Source organism: Micromys minutus (genome assembly GCF_963924665.1).
Source record: "Micromys minutus genome assembly, chromosome: 14".
In the NCBI taxonomy this organism is placed as follows: Eukaryota; Metazoa; Chordata; class Mammalia; order Rodentia; family Muridae; genus Micromys; species Micromys minutus.
Window position 1 is genome coordinate 46,383,775 of NC_137983.1, and position 22,261 is coordinate 46,406,035.

General features: G+C 44.7%; 1 protein-coding gene across 2 annotated transcripts; it reads right to left on the reverse strand.

The window, feature by feature from the left end:
- Positions 1–2,087: 2,087 nt before the first annotated feature.
- THSD1 (thrombospondin type 1 domain containing 1) lies at positions 2,088–20,536 on the reverse strand (the record flags this gene model as incomplete). 2 transcript variants are annotated; one of them, XM_080929023.1, is made up of 4 exons in its annotated part: positions 2,088–3,574; positions 7,719–7,877; positions 16,251–17,210; positions 20,479–20,536. In XM_080929023.1, the coding sequence occupies 4 exons, from the start codon at positions 20,534–20,536 to the stop codon at positions 2,196–2,198; spliced, it is 2,556 nt and encodes an 851-aa protein (XP_080785149.1). In that variant the 3' UTR covers positions 2,088–2,195. The 2 variants fall into 2 exon arrangements, with proteins under 2 accessions (XP_080785149.1, XP_080785150.1); XM_080929024.1 differs by lacking the exon at positions 7,719–7,877.
- Positions 20,537–22,261: the final 1,725 nt, after the last annotated feature.

Below are 22,261 nucleotides of genomic sequence, written 5' to 3' on the forward strand. Positions count from 1 at the left end.
CAGCTGTGTGTCAGTATAACACTGTATATAGAACAGTTGCGGGAGGACAAAATGATGGTTGGGGATCTACAATTCGATTACCGGTTAACGATTTCTAGAAGGATCATAGTCAAAGAGCTGAAAATCATGTTCTTAAGAATATACCTTGTGGATGAGAAACAGGTTTGCGTGGGAGTGTCCTGAGTAAGGAGAGGTAAGTGACAAAACCAATAAGAAGTTGTAACCATGAGACCTCAACAATACAGTTGGCCAAAAAGACCTGTACAGTGACAATACTAGGGACCATACCAACATGACAGGAAGACTTGCACAAGGTCCCAACTCTAGAGAAAGAGTTCCAGGCAGCTGGTAGCTGCTGGGGAGCTTTCCTCTAGAGGGTAGGATTCAATTCAATCTCAGTGGCCAGTCCTACACACACACACACACACACACACACACACACACAGAGTCACACGCAGAGTCTCACACACACAATCACATAGTCACACACAGAGTTACATACAGTCACAGAGACACACAACTATGAATTTGAGGAGTAGTTAGAGAGGGGTGGGAAGGATGTAAATATAGTACTTGTGTAAAATGCTAAAATATGTGCTAATTTTACAATGTTAGATTAAAAACTATATTAAAAAAACATTTCTTAGCAAGGTGAGCACAGACACATCACAGGGAGTCATGGCTGGTCAGGACACACAATAAACATGTAAGAGCTTGAAGTTACATGTACTAAGACAATTGGACACACGGAACCAGCAAAATGCTGGCCAAGCATCACTGATTTCTGGCAGGATGGCTGGAAACACACAAATCAGTAACACCAAACAACAACAACAACTACAAAAACAACTTTATGTTTGTGAGACCTCCGTAAACTGGAGTCTCATAATGTCCCATGATTGCATTACCTTTATCATGATTTCCTTTACAATGTAAAGTGTTATAAAGAGTCGTCTAATTCAAACACAACTGGCTTTAAGGCATCTCATTAGCTGGACACTTACTGTGTCTTCACTGAGCCCCTATTCTATGGCAGTCACTGGGACTAGAACACAGAGGCACAGTGGTAAGATGCAGGGAGTCTGTTTACTGAAATTTACAACTCCCACATGAAGGACTTCGGTGAAGCCTGTCGGAGGCTCACTGTTAGTGAGAGCCCTGGAAAGCTGGGCTGGGTAGCCGGTGAGCACCACTTCCCAGGAGAACTCTCAGCTCAGCATTTCTCACGAATTCCCACTTCTCCACAGCTGTTTTGGTCTCAGACTGACCCTGCAGGATAAAGCTCTGGGAAATCTGGAACAAGCAATCATGTGTCCTCAGTGTCAGAGGCTGGCCCACAGGCCCGTGAACTTGGATAAAGAATAAAGCTTTCTGGTGAGATAAATAAAGAAACAGGAGAGTAACAAGCCCGGCCCTTATCTTCATCCATGCATAGCAGCTGTCAGACTGCTCTGGACCATCCACCCCTCCTGCTCCCGAAGAGCAGACAGTCGTCACTGAAACAGTTCCAAAGGAAGCACATTTCAATTCAAAACAAAAAAGTCACAAGTGACGGTTGAGCAAATATTAACTTTTGAAACTACCATGTTTACGTTTGCGATTTCCCCCTATCTGAGACCTCCCCAGCTGCCTGACATCCTGATAAACTCTAAAAGAAGGAAATCAATCTAAAGGCAGGATGGGTGTGGTACCTGGAGGTCCTGGTGAGCATGTAGCTATTTCTGTGTATGCTGATTAGCCGTTGGGCCCTGGGCCTAAAGGAATTATGCCACTTGGTACCTTGGTAACAAACTTCAAAAGAAGCAGCCCCATATTTAGGCTCCTTTGTTTGGTTCCTACTTTACAACAAAGCAAGAGGCTAGGTCACTTGTATAATGGTTCTGCATACACATCAGGCATTGGGAGGCTCCTCCCCCTTGGGAAAAGCTCCCAGATTCCTATTTGGAAACATCCAGTGTAGTGTTCAAAATGCATCGTGCATCTGCCTTCTTTACATTTTATTAAGTAGTAACAAGCCAATAGAGAAGGGATAACAAAAGGAAAGTTCGGGATAAATCCCATCTTCCTAATTAAAACCACATGCGTACACACACATCCTCTGGGTGAACTAATTCCCACGGTTGTACAATTCAGTTCGTGGGCAGGGGATTGCCAGCCGGGTGAAGGACCCTGGGCGAGCCCTGCCGCGTCCTAGCCTAGATTACTAACTTCTCCACGCTAAGTGTACTCGTGGTTTCGTCCTCTTCGTTGGAGCCAAAGTATCCTGGGAGGTCCAGCATTCTCTGCTCAGCCTCAGTGAGGCGGAAAGAGGTATTGTCATAGAAGGCGAACTCCGGGTGGATGGGGAAGCTCTGGCATTTATCTTTTCTGAAGTGAGAAGGGCTAAGCTGACTGACTCTCTGGTAGCTATCTTTGAGGAAAATGGGGGAAGTCTGCTTCCTTGAGGCACTCCTGTGACTGGGGGACGGTCCCCTGTGAGCTCGGTGAGACTCCATTTTCTCCGCTCCTGCCACCAATCCCCCTTGGCGATCCCCCGGGTCCGGTTTCCTCCTGGGATGCCCCACAGTATGGGATTTGGAGAGTGGACCCAAAGGACTGCTGCTCCGACCTGCCCCTTGGAAGTGTTCTGGTCTCTCTGGCAGCAGGTGGGCACTTCGACTGGGGGGCCGACACCTCTCCTCCATCTGGTCCCAGGTCCGCATCCTGGAACTGTGGGCGGGGACTTGGCGAGGAGTCAGGGCTGACAAACTCCTCTCCCGGAAAGGGCGAGACTGCTTGGTTTCATGAAAACTAGCAGTCCTCCTGAAGAGGGAGCTTCTGGAGTGGCACCTCTCCGATGAGCCATCTCTCCCACCAGTCGACCTCATCTGTGACTTGCGGATCAGGGTCTGGCTGGGACTGACCGCACAGCTGGGCGGAGGCGCGACGCCATCCAGCCTGGAGGGGGGCCTTTCCCCGGTACCTGCCCCAGGCTGGTCTAGAAATGGAGACTTGATTCGGAACTTGCTTGCTGCTGCCTCTTCGGGGCATTCCAGGTCTAAGGGAGGGCTGGCAGTGGCATCAACTACCGTGTCTGTCAGGGGACTCTGAGACACGTGGTACACTTTGGTGGTCTCTGTCAGCCCTTTCTTCTTCATCTCCTTCAGCTGCTGCTGGGCCAGGCGGTAGCTGAACAGGGGCGGGATGATCTTCTGAGCGTTGGACTGGAAGCTCTCACTGCCAGAGGCCTCGTCCTCAGGAGGCGTTGACGCACTGCACCTGTAAGTCAACGGGATGCCCGTGTCCCCCGGGCTTCCCCTAGGTGCGTCGCCTGCATCCGAGAAACTCCCGCGAGGCTCGCTCAGCTCGCAGATGTTCTCCTCATCCGAGTTCTTCCGGAAGCCAGGGGAATGGATGGAGTTGTGGCGAGCAGGCGTGCTGCATTTGGGGGCCCTGCCGAACCTCCTCCAGAGAGTGATGAGAACGGTGGCGACGATGATGAACAAGCACAGGGATATCCCTGTGACGGTCACCACGTTGTTGGACTTCACCGGGTCCTGGGGTGGAATGGGTGATGGGCCTGGGGACCGGAAAACTTAAAAGGGGGAAGAAAAAAAAAAGGTTAAAACAAATATATTCTCTTATGTCGATTTCTCTACGTGGTTTTAGGGCCTAACCAGTTGCCTCAGGTAGAACAATTAAAGGGGAAGGAAAGAACCGAACACTTGGATTCATGGTGAGAGCTGAGGGTGAACAAGAACAACAGTAACGCGAAAACCCCACAAAATAGGGAGCACAGAAAGGAGGCTGCCCGGGAAGCCACGACCAAGAGACCTCTGTGCCCAGTCGTTCCTGCCAAGACTCTCTCCCCACTTCTGAGGAGGAGAACTCGGGCTACCTATAATTAAGTGTACCTGTGAGGGGTGCGTGGGGGACCATCTAGGTATAAAAGTCAAAACCAGATTCAGGTAAACAGTGCCTAGCAAAACCCACCGAGGAAAACAATGACTATTAGCCGTGCGGTCCGTCACTTGGCCCGTTCTGACATCCAGAACCCACCCGAGAGGGACACATCCCGCATTTCTGCTCTGCTGTCACTACCCTTCCCAGCAGCTGTCACTACCCTTCCCAGCATCCACATGGAGATGTTGCCTTCATATCTGAACTCCAACGTGTGCCCCACAGCCAAGCCGTTTTGTGAAGGTACAGGACCCCGACGTCTCAGCCTGTATTGCCACCCAAACACCTGGAGTCCTGATGTGGATTGACAGCTGACTTCACCGTGACCCGCCATCACTGCCCACTAAGTCGCCTGTCCCTTTTTCTCTATGGTTGTACTCTGTGTTCCACCGCCACAACTGCTCCTGGGGTTTCTCTTGGGCTTTTCTACTGTCTCCAGAGCACACCTGATTACAAACTCCTCCTACTCCATCTCTCTTCAGAGGGAGTCCTCATCTGAGACAAAGCCTGTCCGCCCCCCAGAGTGAATCCTAACCCTTTCAACTGAAAGCTGTTACACATGATAGGTCTGTACTTTTTTTTCATCTTAATATCAGGGTCTTTTTTTATTTGTGTGTCTGTGTGCGTGTGTGTGTGTGTGTGTGTGTGTACTTGTGCACCTATGTTTGCTTATATGTGTTTGTGTTTGGTGTGTGCATGTGTGCATGTGAGTGCATATACACATTCATGCTCACATATGTGTACTGTGTGTGTACCTGAGTGTACCTGTGTGTATGTATGAGTGTGTGTGTGTGTGTGTGTGTGTGTGTGTGTGTGTGTGTGTGTACAGGTACATGAGAGACCATACCCTCAGAGGCCAGGAGAGGGTTCAAATTCTTTGGAGCTGGAGTTACAGGAAACTCTGCAAGGTCTGATTGCCAACTTGACATACTCCAGAAGAAGTCTCAACGGATGAACTGCCTCCACCCAATTATCCTTAAGGCGCATAGTTGACACCCAACAAACCTTAGTTTAATTAACCGATTTGTTCATTATCTAAAATAACAATAGCAAAGGATCGCTATGACACCAGCTGGGATGTTGTACTCTCTTGTCCAAGTGTTACATAGCTGCACTCGACAGGGACGCCAAAGCGTTTCCTTCTTAGCCAGTCAAAACTCGGGTTCCTCGATTCAGCGACAACTGGTGAATGTGGCTCTGTTCCCTGATGCATCACTTCCTTTACAGGCTGTGACTGCTGTTGGCAGGGTGAAACAGCACTCCTGTCCCACATCACAGGCTGCTCTGTCTGCTCTGTTACCATCTGACTCTGGCTGGAAACTTCAAACACAGATGAAAAAGAGCCACTGGTCTGGCCCACCCCTGCCATATCTGACTCTTTAAGCAAAGGAGATGACCCTGTTGAAAAGTAGACCTTTGCCTCTCTGGACTGTGGCAGACAGGCGGAATAGGAAAAAGCAAATACATGTAAAGATTTTTTTTTTTATCCAACTACTCATTATCTCACGCCCCCAGTATACAAGAAGGGGTACATTTAGCCCTTAGCTCTCTTGTTAAGAACACAAGCATTTCCAGACCCCATCTATCATAACAGAAGTTAGATGTCAGGACATAAAATATAATCACGTTTCTCCAAAAAACCCTGCTGGTTCCACTTGCTGATGCCTCTTCCAGAAAACCGCAGCTTTTTTCACACAGGCAGCTTACTGTGGAGTGGGAACTAGTCCCTTAGATCCCTCATTTTGTGACCCTGGGCAGGGTACCTTCATGTTCCCAGAGCCTTCCTCTGGAATGTGAAGGGTGCAGAGTCATCACTGAGTACCTGAACATTGTCCCCTGGGTGCCTGGAGACATCAGACTCTGTAGGTGTGTGAATACCCACAGAGTTCACATACACCCACTTGCTCCTGAAGACATTCTCAGGTCCCCTGTATTGCCCAGTGTAGTCAAAAGCTGTATAACCAGTTGCTGTACCGCACTGTTTACACAACAATGACAAGAAAAATGGTTGGGACTGGCAAGACGGCTCAGCGGGTGAGGGTACTGTGGAGGAATTTTAATCCAGCAACATGGCTGCTCTGGCAAGGGGTCACATCCAAAGACAGTCTAGGTCTGTGTAATCTGGCTGGAATGACACACCTTTAATCCCTCTGGCTGGAATACAGATAAACCTTAGCACACACCTTTAATCCCAAATAATGTAAGCAAGGCTAGTTTGTAGAAGGAAACAGCCATGTTTGAAAATAATGTCTAATTGAGGGGCAGACAAAGTAATGAGCTGGAGAAAGATTTGACAGAATGAGTCAGAGATGGGATACACCCACTGTCACGAGAACAGGAAAGAGACACAACGTAAGAGAACAATGCAGGAAGGTGGGGGAGGGAAGAGGGGGCAGGAGAGGCAGTTACCAGGACAATTTTACAGAGACAGGTTGTAGGGAAAGACAGAACATGCCAGAAAATAAAAAGGGGCCAGAAAATTAGAACAGATTGCCAAAGTTAGTTTGAGGCCAAGTAGAGCAATTCATTCAGAAGCCAAGAGAAGCTGGATCGAGAAGCCTGGAGAAGGGTTTTGAGCCAGGACAGCCAGAGTTCAGAAAGTACTAGAAAGGGTGAGCTTATTCAGCAGCAAGCCTCTGAGAAGACAATTACATCTGGTGAATAAAAGATGCATTCACAGGGCACTTGCCACAGACACTGACAACCTGAGTCTGACTTCCAGAATTCACATAGTAGAAAGAACAAATGTCTGCCAAATTTCCTATGACCTCTACACAAGTACCATGGCACATGCATGCACTCAAAAGTTCGTGCATGTGCAAAAAATTTTAAATGTTAAGAAAAGAATTTTTATATGTTCAGATGTGATTTCCTTTGAAGGGGTCAAGACTTATTCAAGAAGATGGACTGACTGGTGGTGAGAAGAGAAGTCTAGGCTAGGGTTGTAAGGAGACAACGTAGAGAATAACATTTGTCAGACTTGAAAACAAGGGAGGCAGGGCCTAGAGCATTGGCTGAAAGACAAGAAAGACCTTCCAAGAGCACAGGTGAGGTCACTGGGAAAGGTGGTTGGATGCCTATGGTTTCAGCTCAAAGGCTCCTTGAGATCTGTACACAGAAAAACATCTATCTCCTCACAACCCCCAAAAGACTAGAACGAAGGATGCCTTTGAATCTGGAAATAGATCGTGTAAGAAGAGCGGGGAGGGAGACCTCCTGTTTCAATATGACAATTGAAGGTCTACAGGCCCCCTTGGCACAAGCTCTGAGATGACAGGTAGGGGTGACACAGTGTGGGGGGGATGACAGCACAGGGGTCATGTCTACGACCTGAGCATTTCAGGGGCTGGAACAAGATAAAAATTCAGGACCATCCCAAGCTACAGAGTGAGATCTTGCCCACCCCCACCAAAAGGAAAAAACAAAAAAACAAAAAACCATCTGATACCGGCAAGATGGCTGCTAGTACAGCAGCTGCTTCCAACCCTGAGAGTCTGCACTCCATCCGTATGGAGACATCTCAAGACATGCTCCACCAACAATTTCATTCTTTTTTCAAAAAACTCACTTAGCATGTTTGAGTCTTTAGACATACTCCCATGTCACTTCCAATATTAAATCCCGCCATCTCAATGGCAAGGTACTGTCCTGACTACTCCAGGTCTTGGACGCTGCTAAGTACAAAGCCAGAAGAGTCAGGGCCGCAAGCTTCCTCTGAACACACTGGCTGGGTTGACAGAGGCTCGGAGGAGTGACCGAAAGGAAGCAAGAACACCTACCAGCACACTCCTCCAGCGAGCATGGAGAGGTTTCTGAGGACATTCCAGAGCAGCTGGGTCTGGAGGGGAAAGAAGCAACACACACCCGGCGACGCTCTCGGACAGCATCCCCGCACGTGGTGCTACACGGGCTCCACGGCTGCCATGGTCCCCAAGTTTCTGCAAGAACACAAGTCACGCTTTTAGTGCCGCATCACTCGAGAACCAGGACTTAACTGCACCCAAATGAAGCAGCAAAGCTCAGAGCTCTGGTTTTCAAAGACCACACGCTAAAAAAAAAAAATCTTACAGATGTAAAACTCTATGCTGGTCTTCATCTTAAAACAACAGAAAAGCCTTATAGTCTATAAAGTCTTAGCTAGTCTGAGCATTCTCGCAACCCACCAGAGAGCTGAAGTCAAGGGGGCCAAGGACCAGCCTACGAGGAGAGAAGAAAGAGCCAGGCCCCTCCGAGGAAAGAGGGGCTGCAAACTCCGGTTTGCCTGGGACAGAGTCCAGGACTCGCCCACACAAGCCCATCAGATGAACACATCTGAAATGTAATGAGTCACTGAAGGAGAAGGATGAGAACACACAGCTCCTGGGGACAAGATAAGAGGGGGGATTTGTACCCACTCAGCACCTCTTCTTCGGGGATCCCACCAGAAAGACTGGGGACAAGCGCAGGACCAGACAAGCCTCCTTAATTGTGCATAACACAGTAGAAAAGGAAGAAAGAAAGAAAGAAAGAAAGAAAGAAAGAAAGAAAGAAAGAAAGAAAGAAAGAAAGAAAGAAAGGAAAAAGAAAAAGACATCCAGCCTTACAAATCTTTCTTCCATCTCCTCCACGAACATCAGCCTTGATCACCGAGGAAACCATAGTAAACTATCATGCTGAGAGCCCTTGCCGAGGCCAACGAGGACAGCCTGAAAAGAAAGACCTTGCTGGGAGAACTGAAAATGTCCTGGGCCCACACATTCAAGGCCTGGCACTACAACAGATCATAGAGACCTGGCTCGTCTCTGAGATTCGGGGAGCTGAACAAGGTACGTATGCACATATGAATATGCAGCACTGCTGTAAACTGAAGAGACCACGAAAGATACAGTTATAAAAATGAGCAATGCCTTCCACCTGCTTCCGGCATATTTGGCACATTTAAAGAAAATAAATATGGCTACAGATAACTAGAAACAACTCAATGGAAACATAAAGATATCTCTAAGTAGAATATGTACCCAACAGCTCTCGGTAGGAGTTTAAAACAGCCTCACCCTGTGTACACGTGTTGGGAGGTTCGACCTAATGGAAAGTATTTAGGTCCTAAGGGCCCTGCCAACCTGAACAATGATAATTAATTCCATCGCAAAGGACTCGAGATGTTCACTCTTTCGCCTTTTCTGCTGTTCCCCCTGACGCCATAGATGGGAGGTCCTCACCAGATGCAGGCTCCTTGACTTTGGCCTTCCCAGCATCTAGAATTATCTACAAATCCCCAATTCCTTATAAATTATTCCGTTGTTACATAAAGCACCAAGATGCACTGAGGTAACACAGGGGGCGGTGTGAGCCAGAGAAGTCCAAACAACTGTGGAAACCAGAAGACATCGAACAGACGCTCATGCATATAAACGGGATTCTGGAAGGACGCAGCAAAAAAAGGAGAGAAAGGTCACCTGAAGAGATAAGATAGATAGGTCTTGAAACTATCCAAAGTGGACAAATTCAAGATGTTCAGAAAAGATATGAACTTCAGACAAAAAAAAAAAAAAAAAAAAAAAAAAAAAAAAAAAAAAAAAAAAAACCCTTGGAAAATCCTAGGTATAATTGAGCTTCTGCCTCCATAAGAAGTAGGTTTCAAACGACCAAAAAAGTGCTCTGCTGCCTCTGAAGAGGGAGGCAGTCAGCACTTTCCAATGGCGATGCCAAGCAATGAGGAGCATGCCAAGGTGCTTCCAAGGGTGCAACAGTGGCACTCTGTCTCGGCAGTAACCAACAGCTGTCCAATTAAACGTAAGGCCTGCTCATCAGGAGGGAAACAGCCTGCCCTACGCTACCCTGGACTAGGAGTTACGGATCGTAGAGGAAACTTCCTGCCGCCACTTTGCTAGGCTGGAATAATCCCTAATTGCACTCCAGATATTTATCCTTATACTCACAGAGACATGTAGACCCCAAACCTCATCAAAGAAGCTTGTCTTTGTAGCAAACAGAAATCCTCACAGAAAACTGCTCAAATATAGAGAACGCCTGTCCATGGGGTACCCAGCCCCAGCAGATATATACCTACAACACAACCCCTGCACCCACGGTTCAGGGAATGCCATGGGAGATGGGCAGACAGACTGTAGGACCAGGAAATGTATGAGGTTCTATCTCCCAGAAAAGACAGGGAAGCCTCAGCCAGAATGTCTCAGCAGCATAGTTGCCTTAACAAGACCAAGACAATAAAAATGCTAGTACATATGCTAATGAGAAGGGGGGATCTTAAAGGGCCCACCCCTAGAAAAAGAACCACAGGCAGCTAACAACTGCTAAGAGAAGAATTAGTCTTCCCAGAGATAAGCCCCTCAGTTGGTCAGTCCTGACATCATAGGCATATAAGCAAATACTAAACAGACTCAGCAGGTTGCATTTATATATTAATGTGTGTGTATGTAGGTATGTGTATTCATATTTAACAATAGTAAAGAAAAGGAGGCCATCAATTTGAGACAGAGTAAGGGGGAAAGAGAAGGGGTTAGAGGGAGGAAAACCAAGAAGGAAAATGATGTAATTATATTTCAATTAAAATAACATTATTAAAGAAAAAGAAAACCCAAACCATTTCCCAAAAGTAGACTGGGGGTAAAGATATATATTGCGACCTCTAGAACAACCACTAAAATATTAAAGCAAATCATAAAAATCTTCAATTAATCTACACAAATCAAAAGGAGAAGAACAAAACAAAGATCTAATGGAAGAAATATAACCCCAGAAAAGCAGAGGTTAATCCAAACATATATGTTTATAATAATACTAAACATAAATGATATAAACATGCTAATTAAAAAAAACCAGAGATTGTTAGATTGGATTAAAAATTTGACAAGACCCAAGTGTATGTGAATATGTGTGTTGGGGTGTAGGTGAGTGTGTGTATGTGTGTGTGTGTGTGTGTATACATATGTATGTGTGCATTTATGTGTGTGTTACTATTTGAAACCAAGGGCTATATTTCTATAAACACATAGTTGAGTGTGATACATAAAAACATGTTGGCTGAAAGTAAAAGGGTAGAAGAAAATAATCCTTGTGAACATTGATAGCAAATGAGTATCTATATTAACCAAAGACGAAGCTGGGCACAGAACTTGAGATGCTACCTGGACATGGTGGCACATCGCTGGACAAATGAGTCAGTTTTCTCTTAACAATCCTAAAGGTAGAACCACATATAAGCAGAACTTCAAAACATACACACAAATACACACAAACACACACATACACACCACACCAAACACATAACACATATACCACACACACACACCACATACACACATACACACACATAACACACACACAGACACAGAGATACACACACACACATACACACAGACACACATACACACACATACCACACATACACACATGCACACACACCACACACACACATACACACACCCTACACACATACACACACACATACACACACACACACACACCACACACACACATACACACACCCTACACACACACACACACCACACACACACATACACACACCCTACACACATACACACACATATACACACACACACATACGCATACACACACACACACACCAACAGCTTTTTTCCCATCATTGCAGTCATGAGGAATGCAACCTAGAACTGTGGCATGCTGGGTAAGTAACTGCTCTACCACTGAGCTACATCCTCCAAACAGAAAGCTGCTGATCCATTCAAACTTCTCTTAGAAGCAGATATGAAATCACTGCCACACATAGTAACCTGTTTCTTATTGAGAAGTAATCCAAATTCTTCTCTATCAGTACCCACCCAACCCCAGGTTCCATCAGGTCTCGCCAGCACTACAAATCCTCTGTATACGAGTGTCTCTCCATCCATCGTGGACAAAAGCTTCTGACCCAACTAGAGGTCTACGAAGCACTACAAAGACACAAGGAAAATGTGTAGGGCAGGTGTGTTCTCAGGGGAAGCCAAGTGGTGAGTCATGGAACCCGAGTTCGTTAAGGTAATTAAGTCTCAGGATTTTTCACGAGAGTATGAGCTTTATAAATGAGTAGCATGGACCAACATCAGCCGAGATGTGGTAATGATATTCCATGCAGAGGTCCAACTCAACACAATCTTGGTTCTGTGCCTCTGGGATCACGCTGTAGTTTGTCCTGTAGAAGAACAATGACTAGGCTTTGTCTACGAGGCTCCAGAACAGCTCATTCATGGGTGCCTCGTGCCTTAAAGCTCTGGGAATCTCTGATGAAAGTCTCTCTCTCTGTGTTCACCTCATGTGATTTAGTCTCTCAAAACCGACAGGGAATTCTCTTACCGTACAATCTAATAGAAAATTAGATGAACCTACGGCTGATTTATCCTTTTCTCCTGTGCGTGTTTAATACCACAAAGTGGAGAGTTATGGAGGACAATAATTCTCTTGTTTCTCTAAGCATTCCAATGAAAAGCCCAAGCCTGTTAAGCTGGATTTAAAAAACATGACCCAGCTAGATGCTGTTTAAAAAACATGTTTAAATATTTGTAAATGTAAGTATAATTTCTTTAAATACATAAAGTCAATTGTAGATAAAACCAACAATTCCCTTAGTGGGAACCAGGAAAAGAAAATCAATTTTGATAAAAATATGAATCTAATATATATTATTTTAAATTTATATATATTAATATGAATATATATATTTGTGTTTGATGGGCCTGAATCTGAATCTATCCCCAGTACCCACGTAAAGGCCAGGCATGGCCACCTCTGCCTTTAAGTTTAGCATTGGTGGAAGCGGACAAGTCCTGAGAGCATCTGGACAGCCATGCCGGCTGAAACTGAGCACCAAGCTCAGTAAAAGACCCTAGTTCAGGAACAGGAAGAAGAAGGTGGAGAGTGAGAGAGGACGTCTCCGGAAGGGGGCACAGCCTCACACATGTGTGATACACATTAATGCGATGCATATTGGCACCCAGCACACAGATGCTGTGCTCTTCCCCTCGGAAGCAAAGGCATGACTCCAACAAAAAAGTAAACATTTAATCTAGTTTGTTTTGTTTGGGTTTGGGTTTTTTGAGACAGGGTTTCTCTGTGTAGCCCTGGCTGTCCTGGAACTCACTCTGTAGACCAGGCTGGACTCAAACTCAGAGAGATCCGCCTGCCTCTGCCTCCTGAGTGTTGGAGTTAAAGGTGTGCAGCACCACCATTCAGGTCTTTTTTTTTTTAAAATCTATTTCTTAATAGAAATAGCTAAATAGGAATTAGCTCAGCTCTAGTAAAGCATCGGTCAAATTTACCCAGAAAAACATTTAAATGCCTTAGTCTTCAGGTCCCTGAAAATATAAAATATTAATATTCAATATTAAAATTAAATTTGAAGAAAATTCTATAAAATGAGAATCCATCAGCCATCTTTAGTTCATAGATCACACCTGAAAAGTAAGATGAGCGCTATTCCAAGGAGCTGTTCTTTGTGCACGGAGGGTTACTTTATTTGCTCCTCTTTAGATGTCCAAAGATACATACATAACTTAAAACAAGCTTCTTTGGCCAGGTAAAAAGCCTTTCCAATCATAAGAGAAATCAACTCTGAACGAGCAAGATTTGTCTGGCGAGTGATAGGAAAGGGTGTTCTTGTTTCTAAGACCACCTGAAGGATTGAAGCTGATGAAACTCCAACATTTGTAAGACACTGCCCCAGGGACTAAGGTAACTAGACTTAGAAGAAAAGCCCACAGACTTTAACGAGAACCAGGGATGCCTGGGCAAAGCAGACAGATTTTTCTCTGCACAGAGCAAGGTTCCCTTCTACTGACCAAATCACGCTCCCCTCAATCTCACTACCACCAGCCATTGGACATAGAAACAGTCACGGGTCTTCCGAAAGGGCCTCACAGTCCAGGACGACGGAGGCAGTAAAACCAGAATCGTACCCAAGATCCCCCAGTCCACACAGCAGCTTTGGGTTCTGACCTTCCATTCAAACATCCTAACAAACCACTTCGCTCTTCTCTGCCTTTACTTCCTATCTCGAAAACAGACACTACAACGGGCCTAAGCCACAGGGTATAACAGGCCAGAACACGTTCACGTTCGCAAAAGGCACCGAGGACAGTACCAGGAACAAACTAGTCATGGGAAGAGCGTGAGTCACTTTTGACAACATCCAAGCTGTACTGTATCCGATGGTCCTAAGACATATTTAGAAGAGGAGACAGAAATAAACACAGTTTCAAACACAAAGGAAAGGACCAACAAGAGATTCAGTGACCAGCGACTCACAGCAGTGATGAGGTTGGGGGAATTATGGGTAAAGGGCTGCGACCTGAGGCTCTCTTCCCCGGATCAACTTGAAAACCTGGGGACTTGTTTCTCGGGAGAGACACCTACCTTTTTTGTTTGTTTGTTTGTTTGTTTGAGATATTATTTCTCACCAGGTCTTGGGACATCTCGATTAGTCTAGACTGTCTGATCTGCAAGGCCCAGGGATCCCCGTGTTCATGCCTCTGAGTCCCCCCCCCAGCCCCCTACAGACTAGTTAGTGTTTGCGGCGCTGGAAGGACCCTTGCACATTACCGAGGGAGGAAGATAAACACGAAAACATGTACAAAACCTTCGATCTGCAACGGTGATCCGCCTGCAAGATCTGCTTTTGCGACTAACCAACCAGTATCTTATTCGATTTAAGCTTCGATCCATGAGATGGAAACCATACTTTGGGGCAGGAAACCAGGGGCGGGGGGGAGGAAGGGTTGTAGCAATAAAATGACTCCCAATAAAAAAAAAAAATGACTCCCAATGACATTCGGCCATGCTCATAGATCAGTGTGCTCTGCCCCACCATCATCAGAGACTTGCTCCTGCGGCAGATGGGAACAGATACAGAGGCCAGCAGCCAGACAATAAGCAGAGAGCGAAATGACTTGGAACACTCAGCCCTAAATGGAATGTCTCCGCCGAGTCCATCCTCTCAGAGCTATGAAATTTGCCGAAGAGGAGAAGGAAAGATTGTAAGAGCCAGAGGAGACAGAAGCCCCATGGAACACAGCAGGACAGATGTTTGTATGAACTCACAGAGCCTGCGCTGGTCTGCACCAGATGTGGTCCCAGAGCTGAAAGAATTGGCCACGGGTTCCCATCCCTAACCCAGAAGCTAACTCCAACTGATAGCCACTTGCAAATAGAAAATTAGTTTTCTCCAAGGGAGTCTCACTAGTCCCATGCCCCACAGAAGATGGCCAACACAAAATGAACTCAGTGGCATCTTTGGAGGTTTTTTTTTTTTCATAATGTTAAGTTGGGGTATTTTTTTTTAACCTTACAGGTCCTTTGCATGACTTTTAGTTTTATGTTTTAATGGGATTCCTTTGTATGGGCATCTGTTTGGGGTTTTTTTTCCTGTTCCAATTTGTTTGGCTTTGTTTTAAATTATTTTATTATTATAATAATAATATTATTATTATTCCTTGGATGCATGTTTGTTTTCTAATGAGATAGGAAAGGCGTGGCTCTGGAGGGGAGGGAAGGTGGGGAGGAACTGGGAGGCACAGAGAGAGGGAAACCATAACCAGAATATATTATATGGGAAAAAAAATCTGTTTTCAATAAAAGAAACCACAGCATCACCCCCAAGGTCAAGGACCATCCTGTTAGAAGAGACTAAAAGCTGAAGGGGCCAGGAGTTGAGGACAGGAGTGAAACGGTTTCTTTTGGATGTAGCATGATCTCTGCACTCAGGAACTCACAGTAGCTGTGGCTGTCTGAACAAGACCACCATGGAATGGAGGGGGCCCCATGAGCCTCCATCGATAGCTCAAGAGCTACAGATGGTTAGTAGTTTGGGAAAGAGAAAACCTAGAGAGGTCGTATGAATCTGATTACCAGGACACTTGTATGGTTCCCCTGGCCTCCAACCTATCCCGCAATCCATTTCCACAGACTCAACTAGCCACGGATAGAAAAGCCATCAGGAAAAATACTGCATCTGTACTGAACATGTCCAGACTCTATTCTTGCTATTGCTCTGGAAACAGAACTACATTGTAATGGTTAACAAGTAACCCAGAGATGACTTGAGGTTTACGGGAAGTGGTACGTCAGTTTTATCTGAATACCACGAAACATTGGTATCTCTGGATCCCCAGTCCAATCTCCCACAGAAACTGAAAGATGAATGAGCTCTTAATTTTTCAGAAAAAGGCAATAACATTGATTGGTAGTGTCTAAAGAATGCATGAATCATGAACACCATGGCTCAGCTGGACCCTATTAATTTTGACTATGTGAAGGCACTGCCTTGATTTCTTTAAATGCTAGGAAATACCAATACCAACCTATATTTCTCTGAATCAGCCGGCATTCCTTTGCAGAAAAGTGGCTTCTCTTCAAGGTTCCAAAGTTAAAGCAGTACTTGTTCTTCCCCACATCAAACAACGTGCAGTTAAACACTGTCCTCCTCTCTCCCAGGGGCAGCCTGTTCTCAGCCATCTGGAAAGTCCTGTCCTCCAGGCGTTTTGGAGCCTCTTTGTAAACAGCCAGAACTCCTTGGACGAAGACACAAGGAGGTGGCAGTACCGTCACCTCCAGCACAGACTCACACGTGACCTCTGGTGCCATCATTAATTTGTATCCGAACTTTTGGGCCAGGTCAATGGGTCCTGTGGAAGCAATGACTGAGTCTTGACCCAACAGCCTCAGCATCACCGTGACATAGGCTTCCACCCCTATGGCTGCACAGCCAAACTCGACCCACTGACCTTGAGTGAGTGTTGTCCTTTTGCTGGCTCTGATCTCCAGCGGCTGTCCCAAACTTGTTCTTGCCTCGGGAAGACTGTCAGTGAAAATAACATCCACCAGCATGTCTGGCTGGTCCACAGGAAACAGGCAGAGTGGTTGGGAGGTAAAAACACCCACTTGGAAGGTGCCTTCTCCTGCCTTGGCTGTCCTATTTAAATCGATGTGAAAGACGGGCCATTCTACCTTGAGAAAGACACTTTTCTCCCAGAGGGGAACTTGCGTGCCATTGTCTGTCTCTTCCGGGATCATTACAAACCAGTAGTCACCAGCCTCCTTGAAGTAGAAGCATTCAAACTGGAGTGTTCCCTGGGCCTGGTTGGTCAGGAGGTACTTGGTGGTAAGAGTCCGGTTGGTGTTGGCCTCCCACAGCATGACAGACACATTCCTCAGTGTCCCATTGATGTCACTGAGGTAGTGGAAACCCACTGACACCGTTCTGTCGCTCAGTGCCACATGGACTGGCTCTTGTAAGAGGAGGTATTCGGCTTCTCCAAGGACTGGAAGGAAATGGTCAGAATTGGGTTTTAAAGGGTGCACTTGAGTAGGACAATCAGTGATATAATAAAAAAAAATAGCACTTTTTCAGACACCAGATAATGTGCAACCAAGCCAAGATGTTATAGAATTACACACAACCCCTGAGAGGCTGAGCACCTGGTTTGTTCCATTCTAAGCGCTCTTGTCTCTCCTCACCCTTATGCTTAAAATAGGCACTCTGAATTCAAAGCGTCCACATCTAACTGTGGTAAACGACGGTGAAGATAAAAGAAAATAAAACAATTCTCAGGCTTCATATTCAGTTCCTCACATTTCTTACTTTAATTGTTTTCTGGTGTTTAGGTATTTGGGGAAATAGACAATGGTTAGAGAATGTTTGATCTAAATGGCTCAATCTAAACTGCTCAAGATAAGCATCAAAAAAATGTACCAGTAATAGAACTAACGTTCTCCACTTGGGTGAATAGGGAATTTTCAGGTGGATGAGAGATGCTATTTATTTATTTTTCATTGGTCACCCATAAAAGCATGAACATTTCTCAAATAACTCGGCATATCCTTAGCAACTTAAATGACATGACAGCACCCAGTCATATCAATAGGACAGATGACTATTAATTTTTCAAGTACTGTTCAGTTATGATCAACCATATCTTTTAAAAAGAGACCCAGCAAAGCCACTGAAACGGTACAAAGAACACAGCCACATAAGAATCTTTGTTTCTTTTCTGAACAGGATCCAAATACATATCAAAGCAGGCAGAATTTGGCAACGAAACAATTGGCTGGTCCATGGAGGGGTAAGACATTACTCTGTAATGAAAGAACTTCCAGCATCCCTTTTTGGTTTGAGAAAAAAGGTTTACAATTAAAAGTTTATTCTTACTGTGTATACCCATCCACATATAGTACAAACATACCACATTGCACATGTCTAAAGAGGCTCTGGTAGTTTTGTTTGCATTTAGCATCTTTCAGATCCCCTTGTCTGTGTTTAATCCATGTTTCTAGAATCAGCCCATGAATATATCAACACAAAGATCAGTCAGCACCTCATCAATTTCCTCCTTGAGACTGAAATTGTATAAAATTCGGATAGATCTGAATACTTGATCATACTTACTTGAAAGTCATTACAGGATAAAGTTTGATTTGTTTTGTCTGTTCATTTAGGGAAAACAGAAGGTGGAGAGTATTGCCTTTCACATGTAGACAATATGGGTTGAGGAAGGTATGCACTAGTGACCAAAGAGACTTTCACAATTGTCTCAGACCAGACAAGGAATTATGAGGCAAAATAAAATTTCAAAATCTTTTTCAAAAAAATCTTTTAAGTTATGTAAGAGAGAGAATTATGTATGTATGTATGTATGTATGTATGTATGTATGTATGTATGTATGTACAGGTGCTTAGAGAGGACAGACACATTGGATTCCCCTAGAGCTAGAGTTATAGGTGGTTTTGAGCCACATAACACAGATGCTGGTAACAGCTTGGAGCTCAAGTCTATTAACTGCTGAACCATTTCCTCAGCCCCACTAAAGTCATTTTAACTTGAATTTGAAAGGGGCAGTGTGGTTCTCTAGTGCATCTTAAGATGAAGTGGTACATGTCACATCATTAATGTATTAGTTACTGAGTTTCTCTTGCCATCATAAAAACATCATGACCAAAAGCACCTTAGGGAGAGAACAGTTTGTTTCAGCTTATTACTGAATAACTAATTCTGAGGTTTAGGTCTTGGGGGAGGGGATATATACGATAATTAGAGAAAGTTTGATTTAAATGGCATAATACAAACTGCTCTAGATTACTTAAAATGTAAGATGCTTAATTTCTCTTCAAAGTTATAATTATCTGATATACAAGATAAACACTTGGGAATTTTTACCAGTAAAAGAACCAGTGTTCTCTGCTGGGGTGAAGAGGTAAGTTTTAGGTGAATGAGAGATGTTCTTTATTTATTCTTCACTGGTCACCCATAATGGCATGAACATTTCTGAAGTAACTAGGTATGCCACAGTCCATCACTGAGAGAAGTCAGGGCAAGAACACAACCCAGGAACCTGGAAGCAGGAACTAAAGCAGAGGCCATGTTTATTGGCTTGCTTCGCATGGCTTGCTCAGCCTGCCTTAGTATATAACTCTGGACTTGCCCATATCTGGCACCACCCACAGTGGTCTGGGCAGTCCCCTATCGATCATTAATCAAGAAAATGATCTACAGGCTAGCCTATAGCCCAGTTTTATGAAGGCATTCTCTCAACTGAAAGTCCCTCTTCCCAAATGACTCTAGCTTATGTCACATGGACACAAAACTAACCAACAACATGGTTAAATAACAAGAATGGGGTTGTTGTATTTTGAGCTAGGGTTTTATGTAGCAATCCTCCTGCCTCTACATCCCAAATGCTAAGACATGCATCATGCTCAGTGATCCAGAGTCTATTATAAATGAGAGAGATTATCAATGAGGCTGATCAGATTCTGATTCAATGGGAGCCAATCTGTGAAAGCAACATGCATGTCCAGCTGACTAAGAAGACGTGGATAGGTCCCCACAGAAATCCGAAGGTGTGTCCTAAGGAAGAACTTGCCACCATACCACAGATTTCCTGTTTGTATTTCTCATTTTGAAAGCTACAATCTGGTCCTACTACATTCTAAAACTTTCACTAATGCTTTGTTTTGTTTTCTTCTTCCATTCCTTCATTTCCCTTTCTCCCACTTAATGCAGAATTTAAAGGAACTGGTATATTCATAAAAATAGGTACATGCACACACAGGTGGAAAAGCCAGAATGATAGGTTTCATCTATATTCAGTAGATATAAAAGGGAAAAAAACTTAGGGAAATATCTTTTTTTTTTCCAGGCATAGTGGCATACACCTTTATCCCAATGATCGGGAAGTATATGCAGTATATTACAGGCCAGCCAGGGTTACGTGGCAAGACTGTCTTCGAGAGAAGAGGAGAGGAGAGGAGAGGAGAGGAGAGAGGGAAACCAAAGTGTAATGTGTTTGTTTTTATTTGCTTAATAGTAGTGAGGTTTTTTTTAATGAGTTAAAAATACATTTAAATTGAAATGTGAATCAATTAGGCAAAATCCCCAGAGTACAGTATTTCCAGAGAGGCCAGGGCACCAAGGCTGTGGCTTCAAGAGAGTACAATCAATCCACTCCTCCTCTCCCACGCAGGCTCACCAACCGCAGTGCCTTTGGTTCCCATGGATACCAAAGGCTGGATGTGGTCTCCACCATACTCACCATAGTCACAGAGCACCACCAGCAAGAGATTGGAGAAGTCTTTCAGCATGGGTTTCATTCTGATCGGGAAGATCCCAGGCCTGTAGTCTCCTCATGTCCTTTCTCACGCCAAAATTGTGGGGTTTTTTCCCTTTCCAAAAGCACCTGAAATTAGAAACTCAAATTGAAGAATCTACGATTCACAGATCCATAAAAACTATAAATGGCTTTTTTTTTTTTTTTTTTTAACAAAGCCACGAAGCCAGGGATGGTGGCTGTAGTTAGGAGTGCTTACTGCCACTCCAAGAGGATCAGAAGTTGGCTTCTAGCACCACAGCTCACAATACCTATGTAACTACAGCTCCTCTTCTGGCCTCTCAGGACAGCTGCACACATGTGGCATACACCCAAGTATACACACAAACAAACAAATGCAAACATTCACAAATAAAAAAATTATTTAAAATGGAAAAGCCATTATTTTTAAACAGATAAGTCTTTTTTAAGAAAAAAAATATATATGAGTACACTGCAGCTGTCTTCAGACACACCAGAAGAGGACATCAGATCTCATTACAGATGGTTGTGAGCTACCATGTGATTGCTGGGGATTGAGCTCAGGACCTCTGGAGCAGTCAGTGCTTTTAACTTCTGAGCCATCTCTCTGGCTCCCAGAGAAGTCATTCTAAGAAGTCAAACTTTCTAGGAGGCATTAAAAGAAACACGGTGGAGACATTAACTTTCCTTGGAGCAAAGGCCTATAATTACCTAGCCTAGAATATTCAAGCATGTTCCATGCTAAGATTATCCTGCAGAACACCTCCATTTTGCACCTGTGTGGAGAGTCTGTTACTTGCTTAATTTTATCAAAGCCAATAGCTGTGTGTGTGTTTGGCATCTCACACTGATCGATTTAAACAAAGGTCTCCAAATTTTCATTTGTACTAAGTATACCTAAATCCTCCTTGCATGACTCCCACAAATGAGTTATTAACCTCTGCTTGCAAACTGGTGTATTTACCTGGTTGCTTTGTTTCTTGATCCCAAAGAACTATGTCCAAATGTTGACTTTCCTTAAAAAGATATTCAAGACACCTGTCTGGGATTCAGCTGGGCTATGGTCTGCTTCTCCCATATAGAGTGCTCTTAGACCTCTCACTATCTGCCAGCCTTAGTCCCACCTCCCAGCCCCCTTCATCTCCCTGGGACTCAGCCTCCTGCTGTCCTGCCAGGGTCCCCCAGTTTCCTGACACCCTTTCTTCCATCTCTTCTATCCCATCTATATTCTTAGAACCTGCAGGGGACACATAACTGCCACACTTGATGGGACTCAAGCACCCCACTACTGTCACACTAAATGGGGATCCAAATTGGTACAACAGCCACCAAAGACTGGAGTAGCATCCAAAAAAGGCAAGATCAGATATTGTGGTGGGTTGAATATGCTTGGCCCAGGGGGTGGCACTACTAGGAGGTGTGGCTTTGTTGGAGTAGGTGTGTCACTGTGCACGTGTGCTTCAAGACCCTCCTCCTAGCTGTCTGGAACCCAGAGTTCTGTTTGCCTCTGGAAGAAGATGTTGAATTCTCAGCTTCCCATTTACCATGCCTGGATGCTGCCATGCTCCTGCCTTGATGTTACTGGACTGAACCTCTGAACCTGTAAGCCAGCCCTAATTAAATGTTGTCTTTGTAAGAGTTGCCTTGGTCATGGTGTCTCTTCACAACAGTAAAACCCTACCTAAGACAGATATATCTACAACAAGAAACATTTAAAGTGACATACCTCAACATAATAAAGGCAAAA